This window comes from Galeopterus variegatus, unplaced genomic scaffold, assembly GCF_000696425.1.
Source record: "Galeopterus variegatus unplaced genomic scaffold, G_variegatus-3.0.2 Scaffold1367, whole genome shotgun sequence".
Lineage (NCBI taxonomy): Eukaryota > Metazoa > Chordata > Mammalia > Dermoptera > Cynocephalidae > Galeopterus > Galeopterus variegatus.
Window position 1 is genome coordinate 339,755 of NW_007727478.1, and position 19,399 is coordinate 359,153.

At 46.5% G+C, this 19,399-nt stretch overlaps 1 protein-coding gene across 1 annotated transcript in view; it reads right to left on the reverse strand.

The window, feature by feature from the left end:
- Nucleotides 1-15,279: 15,279 nt before the first annotated feature.
- The window catches only part of FLNB (filamin B, beta), a gene marked incomplete at its 5' end in the record, with an annotated part of 54,215 nt that continues 50,095 nt past the window's right edge, over nt 15,280-19,399 (reverse strand). The window contains 2 exons of the mRNA XM_008576574.1: nt 15,280-16,989; nt 18,231-18,434. Of these exons, the coding sequence (XP_008574796.1) occupies nt 16,802-16,989; nt 18,231-18,434 (392 nt within the window). The remainder of the gene's footprint in view (nt 16,990-18,230; nt 18,435-19,399) is intronic.

The following is a 19,399-nucleotide window of genomic DNA, read 5'->3' on the forward strand; positions in this document are numbered from 1 at the left end:
AAAAAAAGACAAAAAGGAAAAAAAAAAAAAAAAGATAAAACCTGAAACAAAAAAATGTCAAAAAGTTGGGGGGAATAACATCAAAGCATAGAGTTGGATTTGGGTTTTTCCTTTTCCTTAGTGATCAAAGCTAAGTTGTTATCAGTTTTAAATAATCTATCATAATTATAACAAGTTTTTTGTAAGCCTTATAGTAACCATAACACAAAAACCTAAAACAAACTAAAAATAAATACGGAGAAATCAAAACATACTGCTAGAGAAAACCACTTAACCACAAGGGAAGACAGACTGGAAAAAAGAAAAGAAGTATCTACAAAACAACCAAAAGAAAGTAACAAAATTGTGGTGATAAATCTCTGTACATCAATATCAACTCTAAATGAAAATGTATTAAATGCTCCAATTAAAAGACACAGAGTGTCTGAAAAGATTATAAAACAAGAACCAACAATATGCTGCCTGCAAGAAACTCACTTCACCTATAAGGACACAGGCCAACTGAAAGTGAAGTGATGGAAAAAGGTATTTCATGCAAATGGAAACCAAAAAAGAGCAGGAGTAGCTACACTCGTATCAGATAAAATAGACTTCAAGCCAAGGAAAGTAAAAACAGATAAGGAAGGTCATTATATAATGACAAAGGGATCAATTCAACAAGAGGATATAACAATTCTAAATATATGCACACGCAACTCCAGAGCAACCAGATATATAAAGCAAATACTACTAGACCTAATGGAAAAATAGACTCCAACACAATAACAGTTAGGGACTTTTAATATTTCTCTTTCAGTAAAGGACAGATCATCCAGACAGAAAATTAAGCAGGAAAAATCAGAGCTAATCTCCATTCTAGACTGATTAGACCAAACAGACATTTATAGGACATTTTATCTGACAGCTGCAGAGTACACATTTTCCCAGCAGCACATGGAACATTTTCCAGAATAGACAAGATGTTAGGACATAAAACAAGTCTTGACAAACTTTTAAAAATTGAAATCATCCCAACTATCTTGTCTGACTACAACGGAATAAAACTAGAAATCAATAAGAGAAGGGGCATTGAAAACTGTAGAAATGCACAGAAATCAAACAACATGCTTCTAAACAACAAATGGGTCAAAGAAGAAATTAAAAAGAAAATTTAAAAATTCCTAGAGACAAATAAAAATGAAAACACAACATACCAGAACCTATGGGACACAGCAAAAGCAGTTCTAAGAGGGTGGCTTATAGCAATAAATGCCTCCCTCAGAAAGGAAAGACTTCAAATAAGCCACCTAGCATTATACCTCAAGAAACTAGAAAAACAAAAACAAACTGAACTCAAACTCAGTAGAAGGAGAGAAATAACAAAGATCAGAAATAAATGAGTGAGAGACTTAAAAACAATACAAAAGATCAATAAAACAAAGAGCTGGTTTTTCAAAAAGGTAAACAAACTCAATAAATCTTTAGCTAGACTAATGAAGAAAAAAGGAGAGAAGACTCAAAGAAATAAAGCCAGAAATGAAAAAGGAAGCATTCCAAGTGGTACCTCAGAAATACAAAGGATCATAAGAGGCTACTATGAACAACTATATGCTAACAAACTGGAAAACCTAGAAGAAATGGATAAATTCCTGGACACATACAGTTTACCAAGGATGAATCATGAAGAATTAGAAAGTCTAAACGGTCTACTAATAAGTAATGAGATTGAAGCAGTAATAAAAAGTCTCCCAACAAAGAAAACCCCAGGACCAGATGGTTTCATTACCTAACTTTACCAAACATTTAAAGAACTAATACCAATTCTTCTCAAACTCTTTCAAAAAATTGAAGAGGAGGGAATACTCCAAACACATTCTATAAGGCCAGCACTATACTGATACAAACACTAGAAAAAGACACAGCAAAAAAAGAAAACTACAGACCAATATTCCTAATAAACATAGATGTGAAAATCATCAACAAAATACTAGCAAACCAAATCCAACAACACATTAAAAAGATCGTTCATAATGATCAAGTGGGATTCAACCCAGGGATGCAAGGATGGTTCAACATATGCAAATCACTAAATGTAATTCATCACATCAACAGAATTAAGGGGGAAAAGCCATATGATCATTTCAAGAAATTCAGAAAAAGCATTTGATAAAATCCAACACCCTTTCATGATAAAACATTCGACAAATTAGGTATAGAAGGAATGTAGCTCAACAAATGAAAGCCATATACAACAAACCCACAGCTAATATTGTATCAAATGAACAAAAATTGAAGGCTTTTCCTCTTAAGATCTGAAGACAAGGGTGCCCACCTTCCCCACTCTTATTCAACACAGTACTGGAAGTTCTAGCCAGCGCAATATGGCAAGAGAAAGAAATAAAGCATATTCAAATCAAAAAGGAAAAAGTCAAACTACCCTTATTTGCAGATTATATGATCATATACATAGAAAATCCTATAGACTCCACCAAAAAATTACTAGAACTAATAAATGAATTCAGTATAATGGCAGGATACAAAATCAACACACAAAAATCAATAGCATTCCTATATGCCAATAATGGAATATTAAAAGACAAAATCAAAAAAGTAATCTCATTCACAATAGCTACCAAAAAAATAAAATACCTAGGAGTGAATTTAACCAAGGAAGAGAAGGACCTCTACAAAAAAAACTATAAAACACTGGTGAAAGAAATTGAAGAAGACACAAATAAATGGAACGATATCCCCTGTTCATGGATTGGAAGAATTAATATCACCAAAATGTCCATATTACTCAAAGCAATCTACACATTCAACACTATCCCTATGGCATTCTTCACAGAAACAGAAAAAACAATCTTAAAATTTCCATGGAACCACAAAAGACCCCATATAGCCAAGGCAATGTTTTTTTTTTTTGTCTTTTTCGTGACCGGTAAGGGGATCGCAACCCTTGGCTTGGTGTCGCCCACACCGCGCTCAGCCAGTGAGCGCACCGGCCAGTCCTATATAGAATCCGAACCTGCGGCGGGAGCGTCACTGTGCTCCCAGCGCCGCACTCTCCCAAGTGTGCCACGGGGCCAGCCCTAGCCAAGGCAATGTTAAACAAGAACAAAGCTGAAGGCATCACACTACCTGACTTCAAAATATACTATAAAACTATAGTAACAAAAACAGCATGGTACCAGCATAAAAACAGACAAATTGACCAATGGAACAGAATAGACAGCCCAGAAATAAACCCCTTTACAGCCAATTAATTTTCAGCAATCGTGTTAAAAATATACACTGGTGAAAGGACAGCTTCTTCAACAAATGGTGCTAGGAAAACTGGATATCCACATGCAGACTGAAACTAGACCCCTATCTCTCAACATACACAAACATCAACTCAAAATGGATTAAAGACCTAAATTTAAGACCCCAAACTATGAAACTACTAGAAGAAAATAGGGGAATTGCTACACAAAATGAGAGTGAGCAGATCTTTTTTTGAGTGAGACTACAGAAGCACAGAAAACTAAAGCAAAAATAGATAAATAGGAATACCTCAAAATAAAAAGCTTCTGCACAGCAAAGGACACAGTCAACAAAGTAAAGAGACAACCTATAGAATGTGAGAAAGTGTTTGCAAACTACACATCAGACATTAGATATGGGGCTAATATCCATAACATATAAGGAACTCAACTCAACAGCAATAAAACAAATAACCCGATTAAAATATGTGCAAAGGACCCAAATAGAGATTTCTCAAAAGAAGACATACAAATGTCCAACAGGCACGTGAAAAAATGCTCATCACTAATCATCATGGAAATGCAAACTAAAACCACAATGAGATATCATCTTACTCTAGCTAGAATGGCTATTATTGACAAGACAGAAAATAACAAATGCTGACAAGAATGCAGAGAAAAGGGAAGTCATGTACATTGTTGGTAGGAGTGTAAGTTAGTACAGCCATTGTGGAAAACAGTATGGAGTTTCCTTAGAGAACTAAAAATTGAACTACCCTTTGACCCAGCAATCCCCAATACTGGTTCTATCTCCAAAGGAAATGAAATCAATATATTGAAGAAAAACCTGCACTCCCATGTTCATTGCAACACTATTCACAATAGCCAAGAGATGGAATCAACCCAAATGCCCATCAATAGATGAATGGATAAACAAACTGTGGTGTATATACACAATGGAATACTATTCAGCCATAAAAAAGGAAATCCTGTCATTTGCAGCAACATGGATGGAATTGGAGATCATTGTGTTAATTGAAGTAAGCCAGGCACAGAAAGACAAATGCCACATGATCTCACTCATGTGTGGAGTCTAAAAAACAAACAAACATGGTTCTTATAGAAGCAGAGAGTAGAATAATGGTTACCAGAGGCTGTGGGGGGCAGGGGGACACAGAAGCAATAGATCAATGGGTACAAAGCTATACTATTTATTCTGAGTGAATCAATGTACAATATATGCATGGACTGAAACAACACACTGTACCCCACAAATAGGTACAAATAAATGTTAAAATAAAGAAAAGAAAAGGAGGAAGGCCCATCAAGTAACCAAGATTTAGCTATCAGAAGGGAGGTGTTATGGGTCGAATTGTGTCTCTCCTAAAAAAGATATATTGAAGTCCTAACCACCAGCTCCTCAGAATGTGATTAGTTAAGATGAGATTATGCTGGAGTAGGGTGGGCCCCTAATTCAATATGACTGATGTCCTCATAACAAGACAGCCACATGAAGACGGAGAGACACACGAGGAGACCGCCACATAACAATAAATGCAGAATTTGGACTCAAGCGGCTGCAAGCCAAGGAATCAGCGATTGCCCGCAACCTCCCAGAAGCTAGGACGAGGCAAGGAAGGATGCTCCACTGCAGGGTTTGGAGGGAGCATGGCCCGGCTGACATCTTAATTTTTGGCCTCCAGAACTGTGAGATAATACATTTCTGTTGTTTAAAGCCACCCAGTTTGTGGTGCTTTGTTACGGCAGCCCTAAGAGGCAAATACAGGAGACTTTGAGTTTATGATGCTGGCTGCGCTCAAATCCACCCCCAGGGCAGCCACAGGACAGTGAATAGTAAAATACCAGGCACTGTGGCAGCACCATGCTGCATATGTGGGAACCCTTCCTCCTCTTCCTCCTGGGCATCTAGAATCACGTGACTTGTCCTCACAATAGAATGTGAGAGGAAGTGGCGTCTGTTGTCTGCAGGCCAGGTGGCTACAGCAGGTGTGTTGTCTCCACGCTCTCTGTCTCTCTTCCCTAGTACCCCAGGTGGATGTAGAGGACTCAGGGAAGAACTCTAAGACCCTAGGGGATGGCAGAGCAACCAGGTGGGAGAAGCCTGGATCCCCAGATCAGCATGTGGAAGGTCACCCTCTGAACATCAGACTGGACCGTGATGTAAGAAACATGTCTTTACTGGTTTAAGCAACGGGGATTTAGAGACTGCTATAAAAGTGAGGCAGGCCTGATTAATCAGGTTCTTGTGGGTGAGAGAGGCAGTAAGTGAAAATGAAAACTACTTCTTCCCTAAGCTGTGTCATACACTGGGACCAAGCAACTCTGCCATGGATCCCTTCAACAGAATTTACAGAAGTAAAAAACAGGGAGATATTCTCTACCCCCTTTAGCACCTTAAGGACTTAGTGAGCCCCTGCCCTGCCCAGGTCTGCTGATGCAGCACTTGGAGACTCCATCTTTTCCCCATGCCCACGCCCTTCTGGTGACAGCAGGGGCAGCTCAGCAGGGAGCAGAGGTCCTTGAGGGCAGACAAGAGCCAGAAGGGTGGGCCACGGATGCATCCCAGAGGCATGCCTGCACTGGAGAACCACTCATGCCCATCCTCACTCAGCAAAGGAGGCAGGGCCGACAGAACACAGAGTCGGGGTGGCTCTGGCTGCAGCCCCCAACCCCCGGTGGGTCCAGATGGACCACGCGAAAAGGAAAGGAGCAGCTGAAGGGCCCTTCCCCAGCCAAGTTCACGTGAGCTGGTCTGTTGGCCATGGAAAATGGAAGACGCCACTTTTGTTGTAAAACACCTTTATGATGGGCTGGATCCTAGCATAAGTTGGAGCCTTGGTGTCCTTCATGGTGTCCTCTGGAACACAACAGAGGCCTGGGTGAGCAGTGGTCACCATTCCTCCTGCCAGCACCAGCCCACCCCAAACAGCTGAGGGTCAGCAGGGACACACTACTACACCTGCTCCAGTTGTTAAAATAGTAAAATACTTGTATAACAGTCAGGAACAGGCACTGCCCTCTTATGCCCCTTGGCCCCTGCCTTAGGGCTCCCAGACCTTCCTATGATCCAATAACTAAAGGGTAATGCCTGTGTCACACTGGAACCTCGAGACCCTGCATTGGCTCCATGACCAGGGTCTGTCCTGAAGGGTAGTGAATTCCAATTGTTCACTGTTTAGACCCCTAACCCAACCCCAAGTTCATTGACCCCTTCATCACATTTCTGTCCTGAATGAAAGGATCACTTGTTGACCTCCCTCTCAGGGGTTTTGTGAGGATATTTCCTGCTCCAGGTGCTTTTCCACTTGATTTCCCCCAAACTGACTCCTGAACTGCATTTAGGTTAAGAGTGTGAGGCCAGAAGCTTACAGAATATTCCAGAGATTCTGGGAGCAAGTGTGGGCTTAAGCAGAACCACTATGGAGGTAGACAGTCTCCCTGTCTCTGCCCAGGGCCTGGCACTGTCCTAGTACCCAGGAAGCTTCCAGAATCAGCCCCCCTAGCATGGGTAATGGCACTCCAATGACTGGGTTGTCAGATAAAATACAGAATGCCCAGTTACATTTGAATTTCAGATAAAGAACGAATAATTTTTAGTATATATTCATTTCATGTCATACTTGACAAAATTACCCATCATCTGAAATTCAAATGTAACTGGGCATCCTGTATTTTTATTTGCTAGATCTGGCTTCACAGGCAGCGGATATGAACCTGTGGGCGGGAGCAGGGGAGGAAGAACAGGGAAGATGCTGTGGGGCCCCTCAACTGAGACTTGCTCGGTGGATGCTGGGAGTCAGGCCCCTCTTAGAAGAATCTACTCCCCAGGACTCTGCTCAAATGTCCCCTCCGCAGCAGACCTTCCCTGACCACTCTGTCTACCAGAGCAGCCTCCTCACCCTCCAGCCCCTTCTCCTGATTGATCTCCTCTTACAGCCTTGACGCTCAAAGTGTGATCCCTGGCCCAGCAGCATGAGCATAAGGAAGCTTTTAGCAATGCAGACTCTCCCCTGTCACTCTCCCCTCCACCTGCTGGACCAGAACCTGCATTTTAATGAGACCCCAACTGATTCCTGTGCACAGTAAAGACTGAAAAGCACTGCTCTTAGCATGGACCCCTGGCACTACATCATATATCTGTTTGTTGTATGCCCTCTGTGAGGGCAGGGATCATGTCTGTCCTCTTCTCTGTTGTGTCCCCAGGGACAAAAAGTGCCTGACACATATCAGGTGCTCAATAAACATTTGTTGAATGAACAAATGAATGAATGAACCAGAATTAAAACCTAGGCCTCCTAATTTCAAAACTGAGCCACTTTTCTGTGCCTGTTTGCTCAGTAGCTCATTTCGGCATGGAGCTGGAATTCCGTAACTCCAGCTCTCCCTCTGTGGGCTGCTGTGAATGAAAGGATCACATGTTGACCCCACCTCGCAGGGGTTTTGTGAGGATACTTCCTGTTCTTCTGTGCCTGTTTGCTCAGTAGCTCATTTCGGCATGGAGCTGGAATTCCGTAACTCCAGCTCTCCCTCTGTGGGCTGCCGTGAATGAAAGGATCACATGTTGACCCCACCTCGCAGGGGTTTTGTGAGGATACTTCCTGTTCCAGGTGCTTTCCCACCTGATTTCCCCCAAATTCCGTGACATAGGAAGGCAGGCACTAGGTTATTTCTGTTTTTCAGAAACTGAAGCCCAGAGAAGTGAAGCTTCTTGCCTGAGATCACACAACTCAGAAGTAGTAGAACCAGAGTTTGAACTCATACCTCCTGATTCCGAATCCAGTTCTCATTCCCTAGTCCACGTTCATTCATTTATTCATGTGTTCATTCATTCCACAGTCACTGAGTACCAGCCACAAGCTGGGAGCTGGGAGGGCATTAATAAAGTTAACTAAGAAGTCTTGGAACCCAAAGGGCTCCCCAGGCCGGATGGACATGCAAGGGATGGTGTCACAAGGGCCCCAGCACTTTTGTAAACTCAAAAATCTGCATAAGCACAAAGGTGGGATTAACTAATCTGCCTGGAGGACTCTCCAAAGACTTCCCAGAGGAGGTGACCTGTAAAATTTGCCCAGGCAGAGGGAGGAGCAAGAAGATCATTCCAAGCAGCAAGACCAGAAAACGTGCAAAGGCCTGGAAGTGGGAAGGTGCCCGACCTGCTTGGGGGATGGAGGGGCAGTTGGACATGCAGGGAGTGAGGGTGGTGAAGGAGGAGGTTGCCTTTACCCACGTGCCAGCCATACTCCCAGGATGACATGATTGGATACCGGAACTTCTCCTCCAGCTTCTGCTGATACTGCTCCCAGAGGTACAGGGCCGGGCCTTGGCCGTCATAGGAAATGCCTTGGAAGAGTAGCTGCAGGGCGCTCAGTGAGACTTGCCTCATTTCTAAGCCCTCTGGCCTGGTCTGGCCCACTGACCTCTGAATTTCTCCTCTGGACTCTCAGACTCTGTCTCCCTTGGGTGGGGGGCCCTGGACACCCACTCCCCTAGATAGCTGGCTCTGGAGCCCCTTGGTCTCTGGCCATCCAACCTGTACCTCCTTGTTGTCTAGGGAACTGGTGGCAGGCACCGGGCCCCCTGCCAAGGCCGACCTGAAGGGGGCCTGCTGAAGCCATCTCCTGGCCATGGTCTCCTCCTTCAGGTACTTGTGGCCATAGTTGATCTTCCAGGCAACCCGGGTGGCAGCCTCCTTCTGGATGCACTCCCACAGCAGGCGTGGTTCTTTGAGCTGAACAGCTCCCCCATGGCAGTGGAGGGGAGGGGAGGAGAGAAGAAAGATTGTTCCCACAGCTCTGCAGCCCGTGTTTGGGTTACTGGTGACTATCTCCAAGGGTACCTGTAGCCAGTGAGGCATGGGTTGCCAAGGCCGTGCCAGAAAGAAGGAGGTCCAGGCTGCCTAGGGGCCTCTGGCCACCTACAAGTAGGACAGATCAGGCTGGAAGAGGAAGCAGAACCCAGCCACAACCCACCCAGGGTGCCTGGCAGGGGGACCCTGCTCTTCCCCAGAGGTTCTTAGGGCCCAGGCCTTTACCTTCATGCCCAGAGGGCCCCGGGGTAGCACAGGGGATGCCAGAACCTCTATTCCATGCAGCAAAACCCAACATACACCTACGATGCACCAGGCACCCAAGGGGGTCCAAAGAGAGGCCTAGTCTCCACCCTCAGGAAGCTCTGGACACATGGCTGGGGATTTGCTGTGGTGGCTCTGGAGTCCAACTCCTCAGACACCCAGCTCTGCCACATGCTCGCTGAGTGGCCTCATCTGTGCTACAGGATGATGGTGGGAACTGCCCTTCGTACTGGGAGAATGACGTTGGACCAGTGCATGACACCTGGGGCAATGTCTGGCACAGAGGAAGCCCTCCATCAACGTCAGCTGCTGTTTAACAAGCACGTGCTGAGTGCCAGCAGCTACACTGTGCTCTGTATGCCTTGTACCACCCTCCCTGGTTACTAGGGTTCTCGGGGCCTCCTTGTCAGGTGGGAAAATGGGGGCTTGGAGGACTGATGTGACAGCCTTAGGGTGTGCTGCTGGTACGTAGTAGTATGTGATCCTCACAGCTATTTGCAAACAGACTCTTTTATGTCACTTTTCCAGATGAGGAAATTGAAGGTCCACAATGTTAAATGGTTGCCCTAGGATTGACTCCAAAACCCACGTCCATGTGTTATGGACACAAAACTCTCCCAGGGAGTGTGATGAGCACGTGAGAGGCACAGGTGGAGCAGGGCAGAGGAGGACCCACCAGATGCCACAGCAGCACCATGAAGTCAGCCTCCTGGATCCTCATAGCCTCTGCCTCCCTGCCCAGGGCCCTCCAGGGATGAGTGCCAATGAGAAGGTTAGCCGCAATGCCCTGGGGCCACTCGCCTTTACACTCTCTGCTGGCTTTGCTCTCATTTATTCATTCAACAAACATTCATTTGCTATGGACCCTGTGCCAGGAACCGAGCCAGGTCCAAAAGGTAGATAAGGAGGAACAAAGCCCATGCACTTCCTGTTCTCAGAGTTTCACAGTCCATAAGGGGAGATAGATAGACTGAAAACTGCGGGGAGTGGGGGGAGTCAGGGAAGGCTTCTTGGAGGAGGTGCTCTTTGCCTGAGACCTAAGCTATGAACATGAGTTAGCCAGGCAAAGAGTGGGGGGAAGAGTGCTGCAGACTGGAGACCCCCAGTCTGAAAGGCAAGAAAGGTCATGGCTTAGACTGCCCTCTGTGCTTCAGTCTTTCCAGCTGTAAAACGAGGGCAATGAGGGAGTTTGGAAAATTCAGGAAGATAAAGTACAGATCAAGTGGGACAGACTGGGCCTGGCATACTTCCTTTTGAGCACTCACGGTAGTCATTGATTAACCTTGTGAATCCAGGCTACCTGACAAGGCTGTAAGCACCAGTCAGTCATCTTTCCTCACTGAGGGCCCACTATGCAGCAGGAGCTGCAAGTGAACAAAGCTGACAAAATGTCAGGGCCAGGATTTGAACTCCCTCATGTGGCATGGTGCCCTGTCCTGCTCAGCCCCACATCTGTATCTGGGGTACCTCATGGGGTAGTGCCTGGCATGCAGTAGGTGCTTAGAAAATGTGCTCAAGGAAATGATAGACACGCCCCACATTGGCTCTGTTGCAGGAGGGCAGGTGAGGTAAAGGCAGGAAAGGGGAGGGAAGTCAGGAATCGCAGGGGCTGAGGGGTGACGGGACCCTAGGATCAAAGTTTGTGGAGCAGGGTCTGACACTGGAACTCCAGAAAGCCTCTCTGACCAGACCACCCCAACCCCAAGACTGGCAAGTCCGGGTGCCCCAAGCGCACAAAGGGGAGAGGCACGTGTTCCCCTCCTCGGCGCTTTGGAGACTCCATGCCTTCCCCACCACAGGGGCTGCCTTTAGGGCCGCAGTCCCCATGTCCAAGAATACCCCCTGAGGGTCTCTCTTGGGAGGACAACCCTGCGGCCAGCCATCCTCCCGCCCACGTCTTCCCACCCACGTGGTGGACGACTCCCCCAAGAGGGATGGGGGGTTTGGGATGGTGTGCAGAGGTGCTCCCAAAGTGCCGCCTTCCAACCCAGGGCCTACTAGGAGACCCGCCCTGTGTCTGTGAGCAACACGCAACTTCATGGCACCATTCCTAAATTCAGCCTTACAGGGTTTTAATACAGCTTTGACCATTAATTACCAACTGTGTGACCTTGGGCAAGTCACTTAAACTCTTGGATCCTTGGCAACCTTCCCTGTAAAAAATGGTGATAAGGGTGTTACTTATGATGACAGTTTTCTTACTCTAGGTTTATTAACTCATTTAAACCCCATCTAACAACCCCTGGGGAGATGTGGGGGTAGTCCCCAGGCCTGTCTCTGGCATAGACCTGTGTGAAAGGAAAAGAGTGGCTGAAGCTCTGAATCCAGGGGCCAAGAACATGGCTGGGCTGTGGGTTGGAGCCCTCCTGAGTGCATCTGACCCACCTAGTTTTCCTCCTACCTTTCTGGCCACTCCCCTAGGTCACCCCCACCTAGCTCAGAGTTCTATGGTTGGCCCACCCCACCTATTTCTACTGGTGATGCCCAATCCCAACCCCTAGCCCAAGGCTCTGTCCACAATGCCCCCACTGCCTCTCCTAGGACTCAGGACTTGTGTCCTTAAAGAACCCCCTCTTGTATTATAAACTCTCCTTGCAAAGAATCATTTTAGCCACCTTACACCAACAATAGTAATTTAATGAACACTTAACATGCGCTGGACACTGTGATATGCTCTTTAAGGTCATTTTGTCAGTTAATCCTTGGAACACACTATGGTGTGGGTCCTATTACCCCATTTCATTGGAGAGAAAACCAAGGCACAATTTTCTGTGAGGGTAAATGACCTGCTGAAGCTCATGGCAGGGCCAGGAATTGAACTCCCTGGCCTATGCTTATATCCACCATGCTAAATGGCTTCTCCACAAGCCACCTTTCCCCTTGTGGGAGCATCCCTTCCACTCTGCCTTGAGAAGCTGAGTCTCCCCAACACACAAGCAGCCCCTCTCCCAGCAGCTCTTGGTTGGGAAAGGGTTTACCCAGGCCTGTTGGGGGATGAATGTGCTGCAGGGCAGGGGGGTTAAGCTGTCTTTCCAGAGGTTAATTTTATCTTAGAAGTTTCCCATTATTTCCGCATTTTACAGATGAGGGCATGGAGGCACAGAGTAGGTAACTGCCTGAGGTGTCTCAGCTGGTAAGCAGCAGCGCTGGGAGTGGAATCCAAACTGGATCCTGTGACATCTGACCCACTGCTTTCTCACACACTAGTTACTGAGGTTATTCTGCTTACTGATATCGAAGCAGGCTGCATGAAGCTGGGCCTGAAGCAGGCATTTCTGGGACTTGGCACCTCTGCTAAGGTTTCCTTCTCTGAGATCACCCCATCAGGGTGCAGCATCAGCCTTGCCCTCAGAATGTCCACTGTCTGGAAAGGGAGGGCAGCCCCTGACAGGGAGAGGCGTCTGGGTACCCTGGGAAGGGAGTGGTCACAGCGGAGGGGGAAACGTGGGCAATGAAAGGCTTGCAGATTCTTTCATCTATGAGCTTTGTCCTGGTGAGACAAGCAAGTCCGAGACGTGAAACACTCTTGGATAGGTGCCACCCGTCAGGCGCTTAAATCCCCCATTTTCTGCCTGCTTTTGAGAACTCTTCAAGAAGAGAGAAAAAGGGGAAGAGGGATGTGAGGTGAGTCCCCTAAATTCCATGCACGTGAGCTGGTCCCCATGGGCTTGGGGGTCCAGACAAAAGCCTTACCACACAGCAGAGAAGGATCCCTTTGTTTAGAAAGTCTTTCCACTGTGTGTTTGGGCAGCATCCTCAGGACAAAGCCAGAGAAGAAAAACTAATCCAGGCTTGCCTTGAGACCTCAATCCCTCCAGTGTGACATTTTTTCACCCCTCTTCAAGTTATGATTTGCTATTGTGAAAAGAAAAAAAATCTGAATAAAATATATTTCTGGGAAAGAGTTTTCATTGGTGAAATACTCTGATTACAAAGCCCCCCCCCCATGCCAGGTTCATGGAGACTTGGAAAGACTCCACTCCTTCCCTCGACCTTACTTTGATCAGACCGAATACTGAGAATAAAAGGTGGCTCAATTAACAATCTTGTTACCCATTTTAAAATACAAACTTGGGGGTTGACAAGGATTGTGCACTTATTTTGCTGTTAAGCTTCATTCTGTTTTTAAGACTGTGCAATTTTCAAGGAAATTAAATCCCTATGCGCCTGACTCATTTTACATCAAACTCATCAAAATGTGGCTTTCAAGGCTCCTTTGAAGTCCTAAAACTAGACATGTGGTCAAGGGGCCACGTGTTTATAAGTGCATTGGAAACAGAAAGACATGTTAATAAAATGTTTCCTTCTTGGCAGCATCACTGGTGAGTGCTTCCCTGGATTCCAAAGGGAAATCTGATGAGGAAGAGGCAGGCATTTGTGCCTGGAAGGAGGCAGGGCCTCTTCCGTGTTGAGGGTCTCTGCAGGGCAGCTGGCTAAAGAGTGATGGCCCTGTCAGCTCCTGGTTGGAAAGGGGCAAAGTCAACCAGTGAAAGTCGGAAAGGACCTGGCACCAGGTCTGTGCAGGGTCAAGTTTTCGAGGTGTTTGCACAAACAACAGCCGGTTTCCATAGCAGCCAAGTCCAGGTGCAGATAAGAGTTGCTCTGCAGTTCTAGCCATTGACCAGTAGAGAGGTACAGATTTCCACCTTGAGATGTCTTTGACAGAACAGGTGGCAGTGCTTTGAGGAAGATGTGCACTAGGGTAACATCACCATTGCCCCCATGTAGGGGACCACCAGGTGCAGCCCCAGGTACACTTGCAAGGAGCATCACTCCTGGTAAGTGTCAGTCACAGACAGCGGTGGCCGAGACTTGGGCAGGAAATTGTTCCTTAGAGCTCCCAGTGGGGTTTCATCTGATCCCCTCGACCACCCAGAGAAAGGAACACTCAGAGAGGTGAGGCAAGGCGACTTCCACAAACCCACATAGCCAGCGATTGGCAGGGCCAGTGTTTAAGCTCTGGGGTACCTGATGCCAAAGTCCACACTGTTAACTTACAAATGCTGCCTCCCTCAACAGAAACCCGTCAGCCTTCAAGAAGGTGGAGAAATCAGTGGCTGTGCCCTGTGCGGGCAAACCCAGCATCATACTCAGGACAGCCTGGACCCCACCGGGCAGATCCTGAATGGACTCCCCAAAGCCTTTGTACCTTCTTGGGATAGTGCAGGAAACAGTCCTTCAGGGCACAGGCCACAGATTAGGGTGCTCCCTCCAGAAGGACGGGCAGAAGACCTCCTTCCCAACACCCTTCTTCCTCCCACCTCTCAGAGGTAAACAAATTGCCATCCTGATCAAAAGCCTGGTGTCAGAAGAAACAAAAAGGAGCCAGAGCCTCCCTTCCCTACTTTTCTCACCATCCCCAGACTGGAGGATCAAGAGACCACCAGGGACTTCCCATCACCATGGCAACTGCCAGAGGCTTATCTAGGGGCTCCTGTGCCCCCTCCCTTCCTTCTGTGCTCCTGCTTCCACAGAGGTATAACCAGGGGAAAGAGCTCCCACTCTGGGATCAAAAAGGCCAGGGAGCTAGGTTCTGCCCCCAAGTGAGTTTTGAGATGGCAAACATGTCATTGCAGCACCCGAGTTAGTTTTGTCATCCATAAGATGGTGTCACAGGACTGCTGTGAGGATTGGGAAGAAGTGAGGTGCTAGGTATGTCCTGAGCACTCTGCAATCAGAAGCTCTTCCTTACAGCAAGGAGACACAGAGAAAGAAGGGAGGGGGGAAGAAAGTAGCAAACGAGGGCAAGCCCCAGCAAACACCACCTTCTCACCCCTCACCACTCAGGCCCAGCCCTATCTGGCCACCTGGCCTCTTGGGAGAAGTAGATTCCTCACACAAAGAGGCCAGGCTCATCATCAAACAAGTTGCTAATCTGTGTGTGTCCTTTCAGCCAGGGGTTGGGAGAACTGGTCAGAGGCTCAAACCACTTATTTAGAAATGACACCATCCAAGAACGCCATGGGAATTTTACGGAGCAAACGTTTTATTTAATAAGTTATAGGATACAATTTACAGTTGGCATTTGATTCCAGTTTGGCTTCTGCATCCCAGATTACAACGCCTGTGGTCCTTTCACATTAGGCTTCAGGCTGCTCCAGTTTCTAACAGGTGGGCTTTTGCAACCAACACTCACCCCCAGATGCTACACCTTGGCACAGGGAACCACTGTGCCACCTGCCACACCCACAACAACACTGGCCACTTCCTCAGGACTAAGCAGCCAATGAGAAAGGTCTGCCTGCCCTTTCTGACTGCACACCTGAGTTCTGCTGTCAGGCAATGTCCCTGAACACTTTAACTTGATCCCAAAGCCAGCTCAGGTCTGCAGGAAGGCATGCAAAATGCCCTACACCTGATTTTTGAAATTTTGCACCTGCCTACTGCTCTCTAAACAGCCTCAGATGACATGTGGTCATGGCCAAATACATGCCACCATCAACTACGCAGCTCTTGCTGTTTCTGCCAAATGGTAAAAAGACCACTGATGAGCTGCTCCCTTCCCTCCCCTCAACAATTCCCCGACTTCCTATCTATACTAATAATTATTTTCCAGAAAATGTGACCCACAAGGCTGGCTGGGAGTGGGCGGGGTGTATGTCACATGACATAACTCTGTGCCGAGGGCACTTTAAACGTTTTGGTAAGACTCGCCAGGCTGACAAACGGCTGGAGCGTGTGTTAAAAACAAGGGCTAGTGTTGGTTACAAGGGATCTTTGGCAAGTGGGGTGCTGCTCGCCACTGCAGAATTTCTTCAGACCAAGTGACTGAAACAGGCTTTAAAAACAAAAGCAAAAACATGGCTGCTAAGATGGTCACAGGTTATGACTCTGCAAAAAATTTTTTTAAAATCCTAGAATAAAAGGAGAGGCACCAGGAAGCCATCAGGCCAGTTGCTACCACATACACTCTGCCTTTGAGAAATCTAAGAAGGTGACAGAACATGGGGGGATTGGTAACAAGTAGTGTTAAAACAAGGCAGCAGCTACCTAACAAACAGCCTTTTCTTACATAATGTGGGCACTGGAACAGATTAAGCTGCTTTTAAGCCATCCCCTTTGCTAAATGGCAACCTATACCAGGTCTCTTCTTTTTCTCTGTCCCCCTCCCCACAGTCTTATTTCTTAAATGCTGCAGAGTGAACCAGTAGCTTAGCCTAGCCAATTTCATTTCATAAAAACAGTCTTGCCCATGTTCTTGGTCTGTCCGCAGTGACGGATCTGTGCCACCAAGAGCTCTGATCGGAACCGAGTGTATGCAGGATCTTCTCCACCCATTGAACGAGTTTGCATTTCTTAAGATTCCCCAACACATCCCTCCAAGAGTCCATTCGAGGACTTATTTCTGAAGGCACTTTAGAATGGCAATGTTTTAGGGATGGGGTTTCAGACCCACAAACAGGCTGGAGGACTTTGTATAAAATGAATTACAAACAAGCAACAAAAACAACCACAAAAACTCCTCCCAGGATTTGGTGAAAACCATTTAAGGCACTGTGACATGAAAGGGGCTGCCAGGGATGTGCTCCTCCCCCCACTTCACGGCCAGAACATAGTCCCCCCTCTCCTTGACCACGTATGTGACGTTGTATTGTTGATTGCCCACGTGCTTCATGGAGACCTCTTCGCAGGGGGTGGTGGGCCCATGGACCCCGATCAGCAGCATGTTGGAACCTGGGAGGCAGGAAAAGAGAAGGTGGTTACTCCATCCCCATGCAGCAAGGCAGGCATGGGGGACACGGGCATCTACCATGATGCTGGGGCCCCTTGAGAGGTGGGAGTGTGGTGATTATGAGCAGAGATCACAGAGCCTGATGGTGTGAGTTCAAATCCCTGCCCTGCCACTTCCTACCCAGGTGACCCTGGACATGGAACTTCACCTCTCCCTACCTCAGCTTCCCCATCTGTAAACAGGGGATGACAACAGCACCTACCTAATGAGCCTGTCGTAGGTTTATAGGAGTTGTTTTGTGTCAAGCCCTTAGCACAGAGTAAGGGCGAGGTAAGTGTTGGCTATTAAGATCTTCTCATTTATTCTCACAAGATCCTGAAGGAAGGTACTATTTTTACTTCCACTGAGAAAAGGAGAAACTGACTTTAGAATGACCTGCCCAAGGTCACATGGCTAATAAGTTTTGTGAATGAAGGAATGAATTGAATGAATGAATGAATGAATGAATGAATGAAGTGTTAGATCAAGGTGTGCTGGACGTCAGAACCCGGGCAACTGACTAATGACACACAAATAAATACCCAAGTTCAAACTGCAATTAGACCCCCGGTCCCCCCTGCAGGAATGAGGGGTAGGGCGTCACAGGCATCAACCCCACCCCTCCTCCTTCTTCCTTCTCCCAACCTATTTCCTTCCCCCTTCCCTCTCCCCCACGATTGCTCCGCAACATTACAGAATGTAAAAAAATAATAATATTAATGAATAAATAAACAAAAAAATTGTAATAAGACCCATCAGTGGCACAGAAGGGGCTGGGCTAGTGCATCAGTTTGCTCATCTGTAATGGGGATAATGCCACCTTTGATTGCTCCGCAACATTACAGAATGTAAAAAAATAATAATATTAATGAATAAACAAACAAAAAAATTGTAATAAGACCCATCAGTAGCACAGAAGGGGCTGGGCTAGTGCATCAGTTTGCTCATCTGTAATGGGGATAATGCCACCTTTCCTACCTACCTTGAGGTCATGTGAAAGAATCAAGAGGTAAAAGAGAAGAAAATCATTTAAAAATACAGTAGTAAGTGTAAAAGAATAGGGTAATACACATGGTTACCTGCAAATGATTGGGTTACATGGGGTAGGCACTGCAAAAAGACTTCAGTAGGGAAGGCCAAAGTATATAAAGGTGCTCAGGTGGCCACTGCCCCCACCCCCCTCAAGCAGGCCCACGCTGCCTACCGGCTTTGCTGCAGTCCACCAGGAAGGAGCTCTTCTGGCCCATGAAGGCCTTTGACAGCCCTGCCCCCTTGGAGGTCACCTTGCTGGCATCAGAGGATGACTTGGGGATGGCGCTATAGCAGGTCTCCGTTGAGGACCTGGTCACCGACTCTACCAGGATGGAGGAAGTCTCATTGGCTGAGCCAGGGCTGACCAGACGCTGGCCTGGGACATGGGAGGGAGGCGTGAATGACCAGACCAAGAGAGTCTCTCAACCAGAGGATAGGCGCATGCCTCACAAAGAAGCCCAAGACAGCCCCATTCCCCAACACCCAGAAACAAAAGCTACCACACCCCATCTCACGTCCATGTCTCCTTAGACCTTTAAGGTCCTACCCCATACTACTAGGATCTGGCTTTCTGGGCAAATAGGCAAATCTGGTCTTGGCAGACAAGGCCTAGAGACCCCTCCCACATAAAGATGTGCCACCCTGTAGAATTCCCATCTTTCCATTTATATAAAGTACTCTGTGTAAAAGCAGTGTAAAAATTTGGAAGGACATGGAGCAAAATATCAAAAATGCTCCGCATAAGCAAAGATGATTTTTCTATCTGCATTTTCTAGTTTTTCTGCAATAAAACTATACTATGAGGGTACTTCAAAAAGTTCATGGAAATTTGTATTATCTTTCAATTCAGTTTTTCTGTGACCTTTGTGAGGTACCCTTGTACTTATATGACAGTGAATCACGACACATGGAAGGGATTTATCTCAGTATTTATGGTGGTGGCTGTTAGGAGTTTTTTACTCTTTGGTATTTTTTCCAGTCTTTTGGAGTAGGCACATGTTTACATATTTTATAAAACTTTTATAGTTCTACAATTCAGGTTAGTAATAAGGGCATCTTTCAGGCCCTGATCTAATAACATACACAAGATTTCAAATATGTAAACACTTCTTTCTTACTGTTAGAGACAGAAAACCATCTAACATGACTGCTCAACTTAGACACACCCCACTCTGCAGGCTTATTTTGCAAGTTTCTAACACACACAGCCCTTTGACATGTCGTACTATTTCTTTACATTCAAGATTCAAAGTAGATTCAACATCTCTAAAATCATCAATAATTTCTACTATTGTTAATCTGACAAGATCAGCTCCACAGAGAAGGAGAATAATCCCAAAG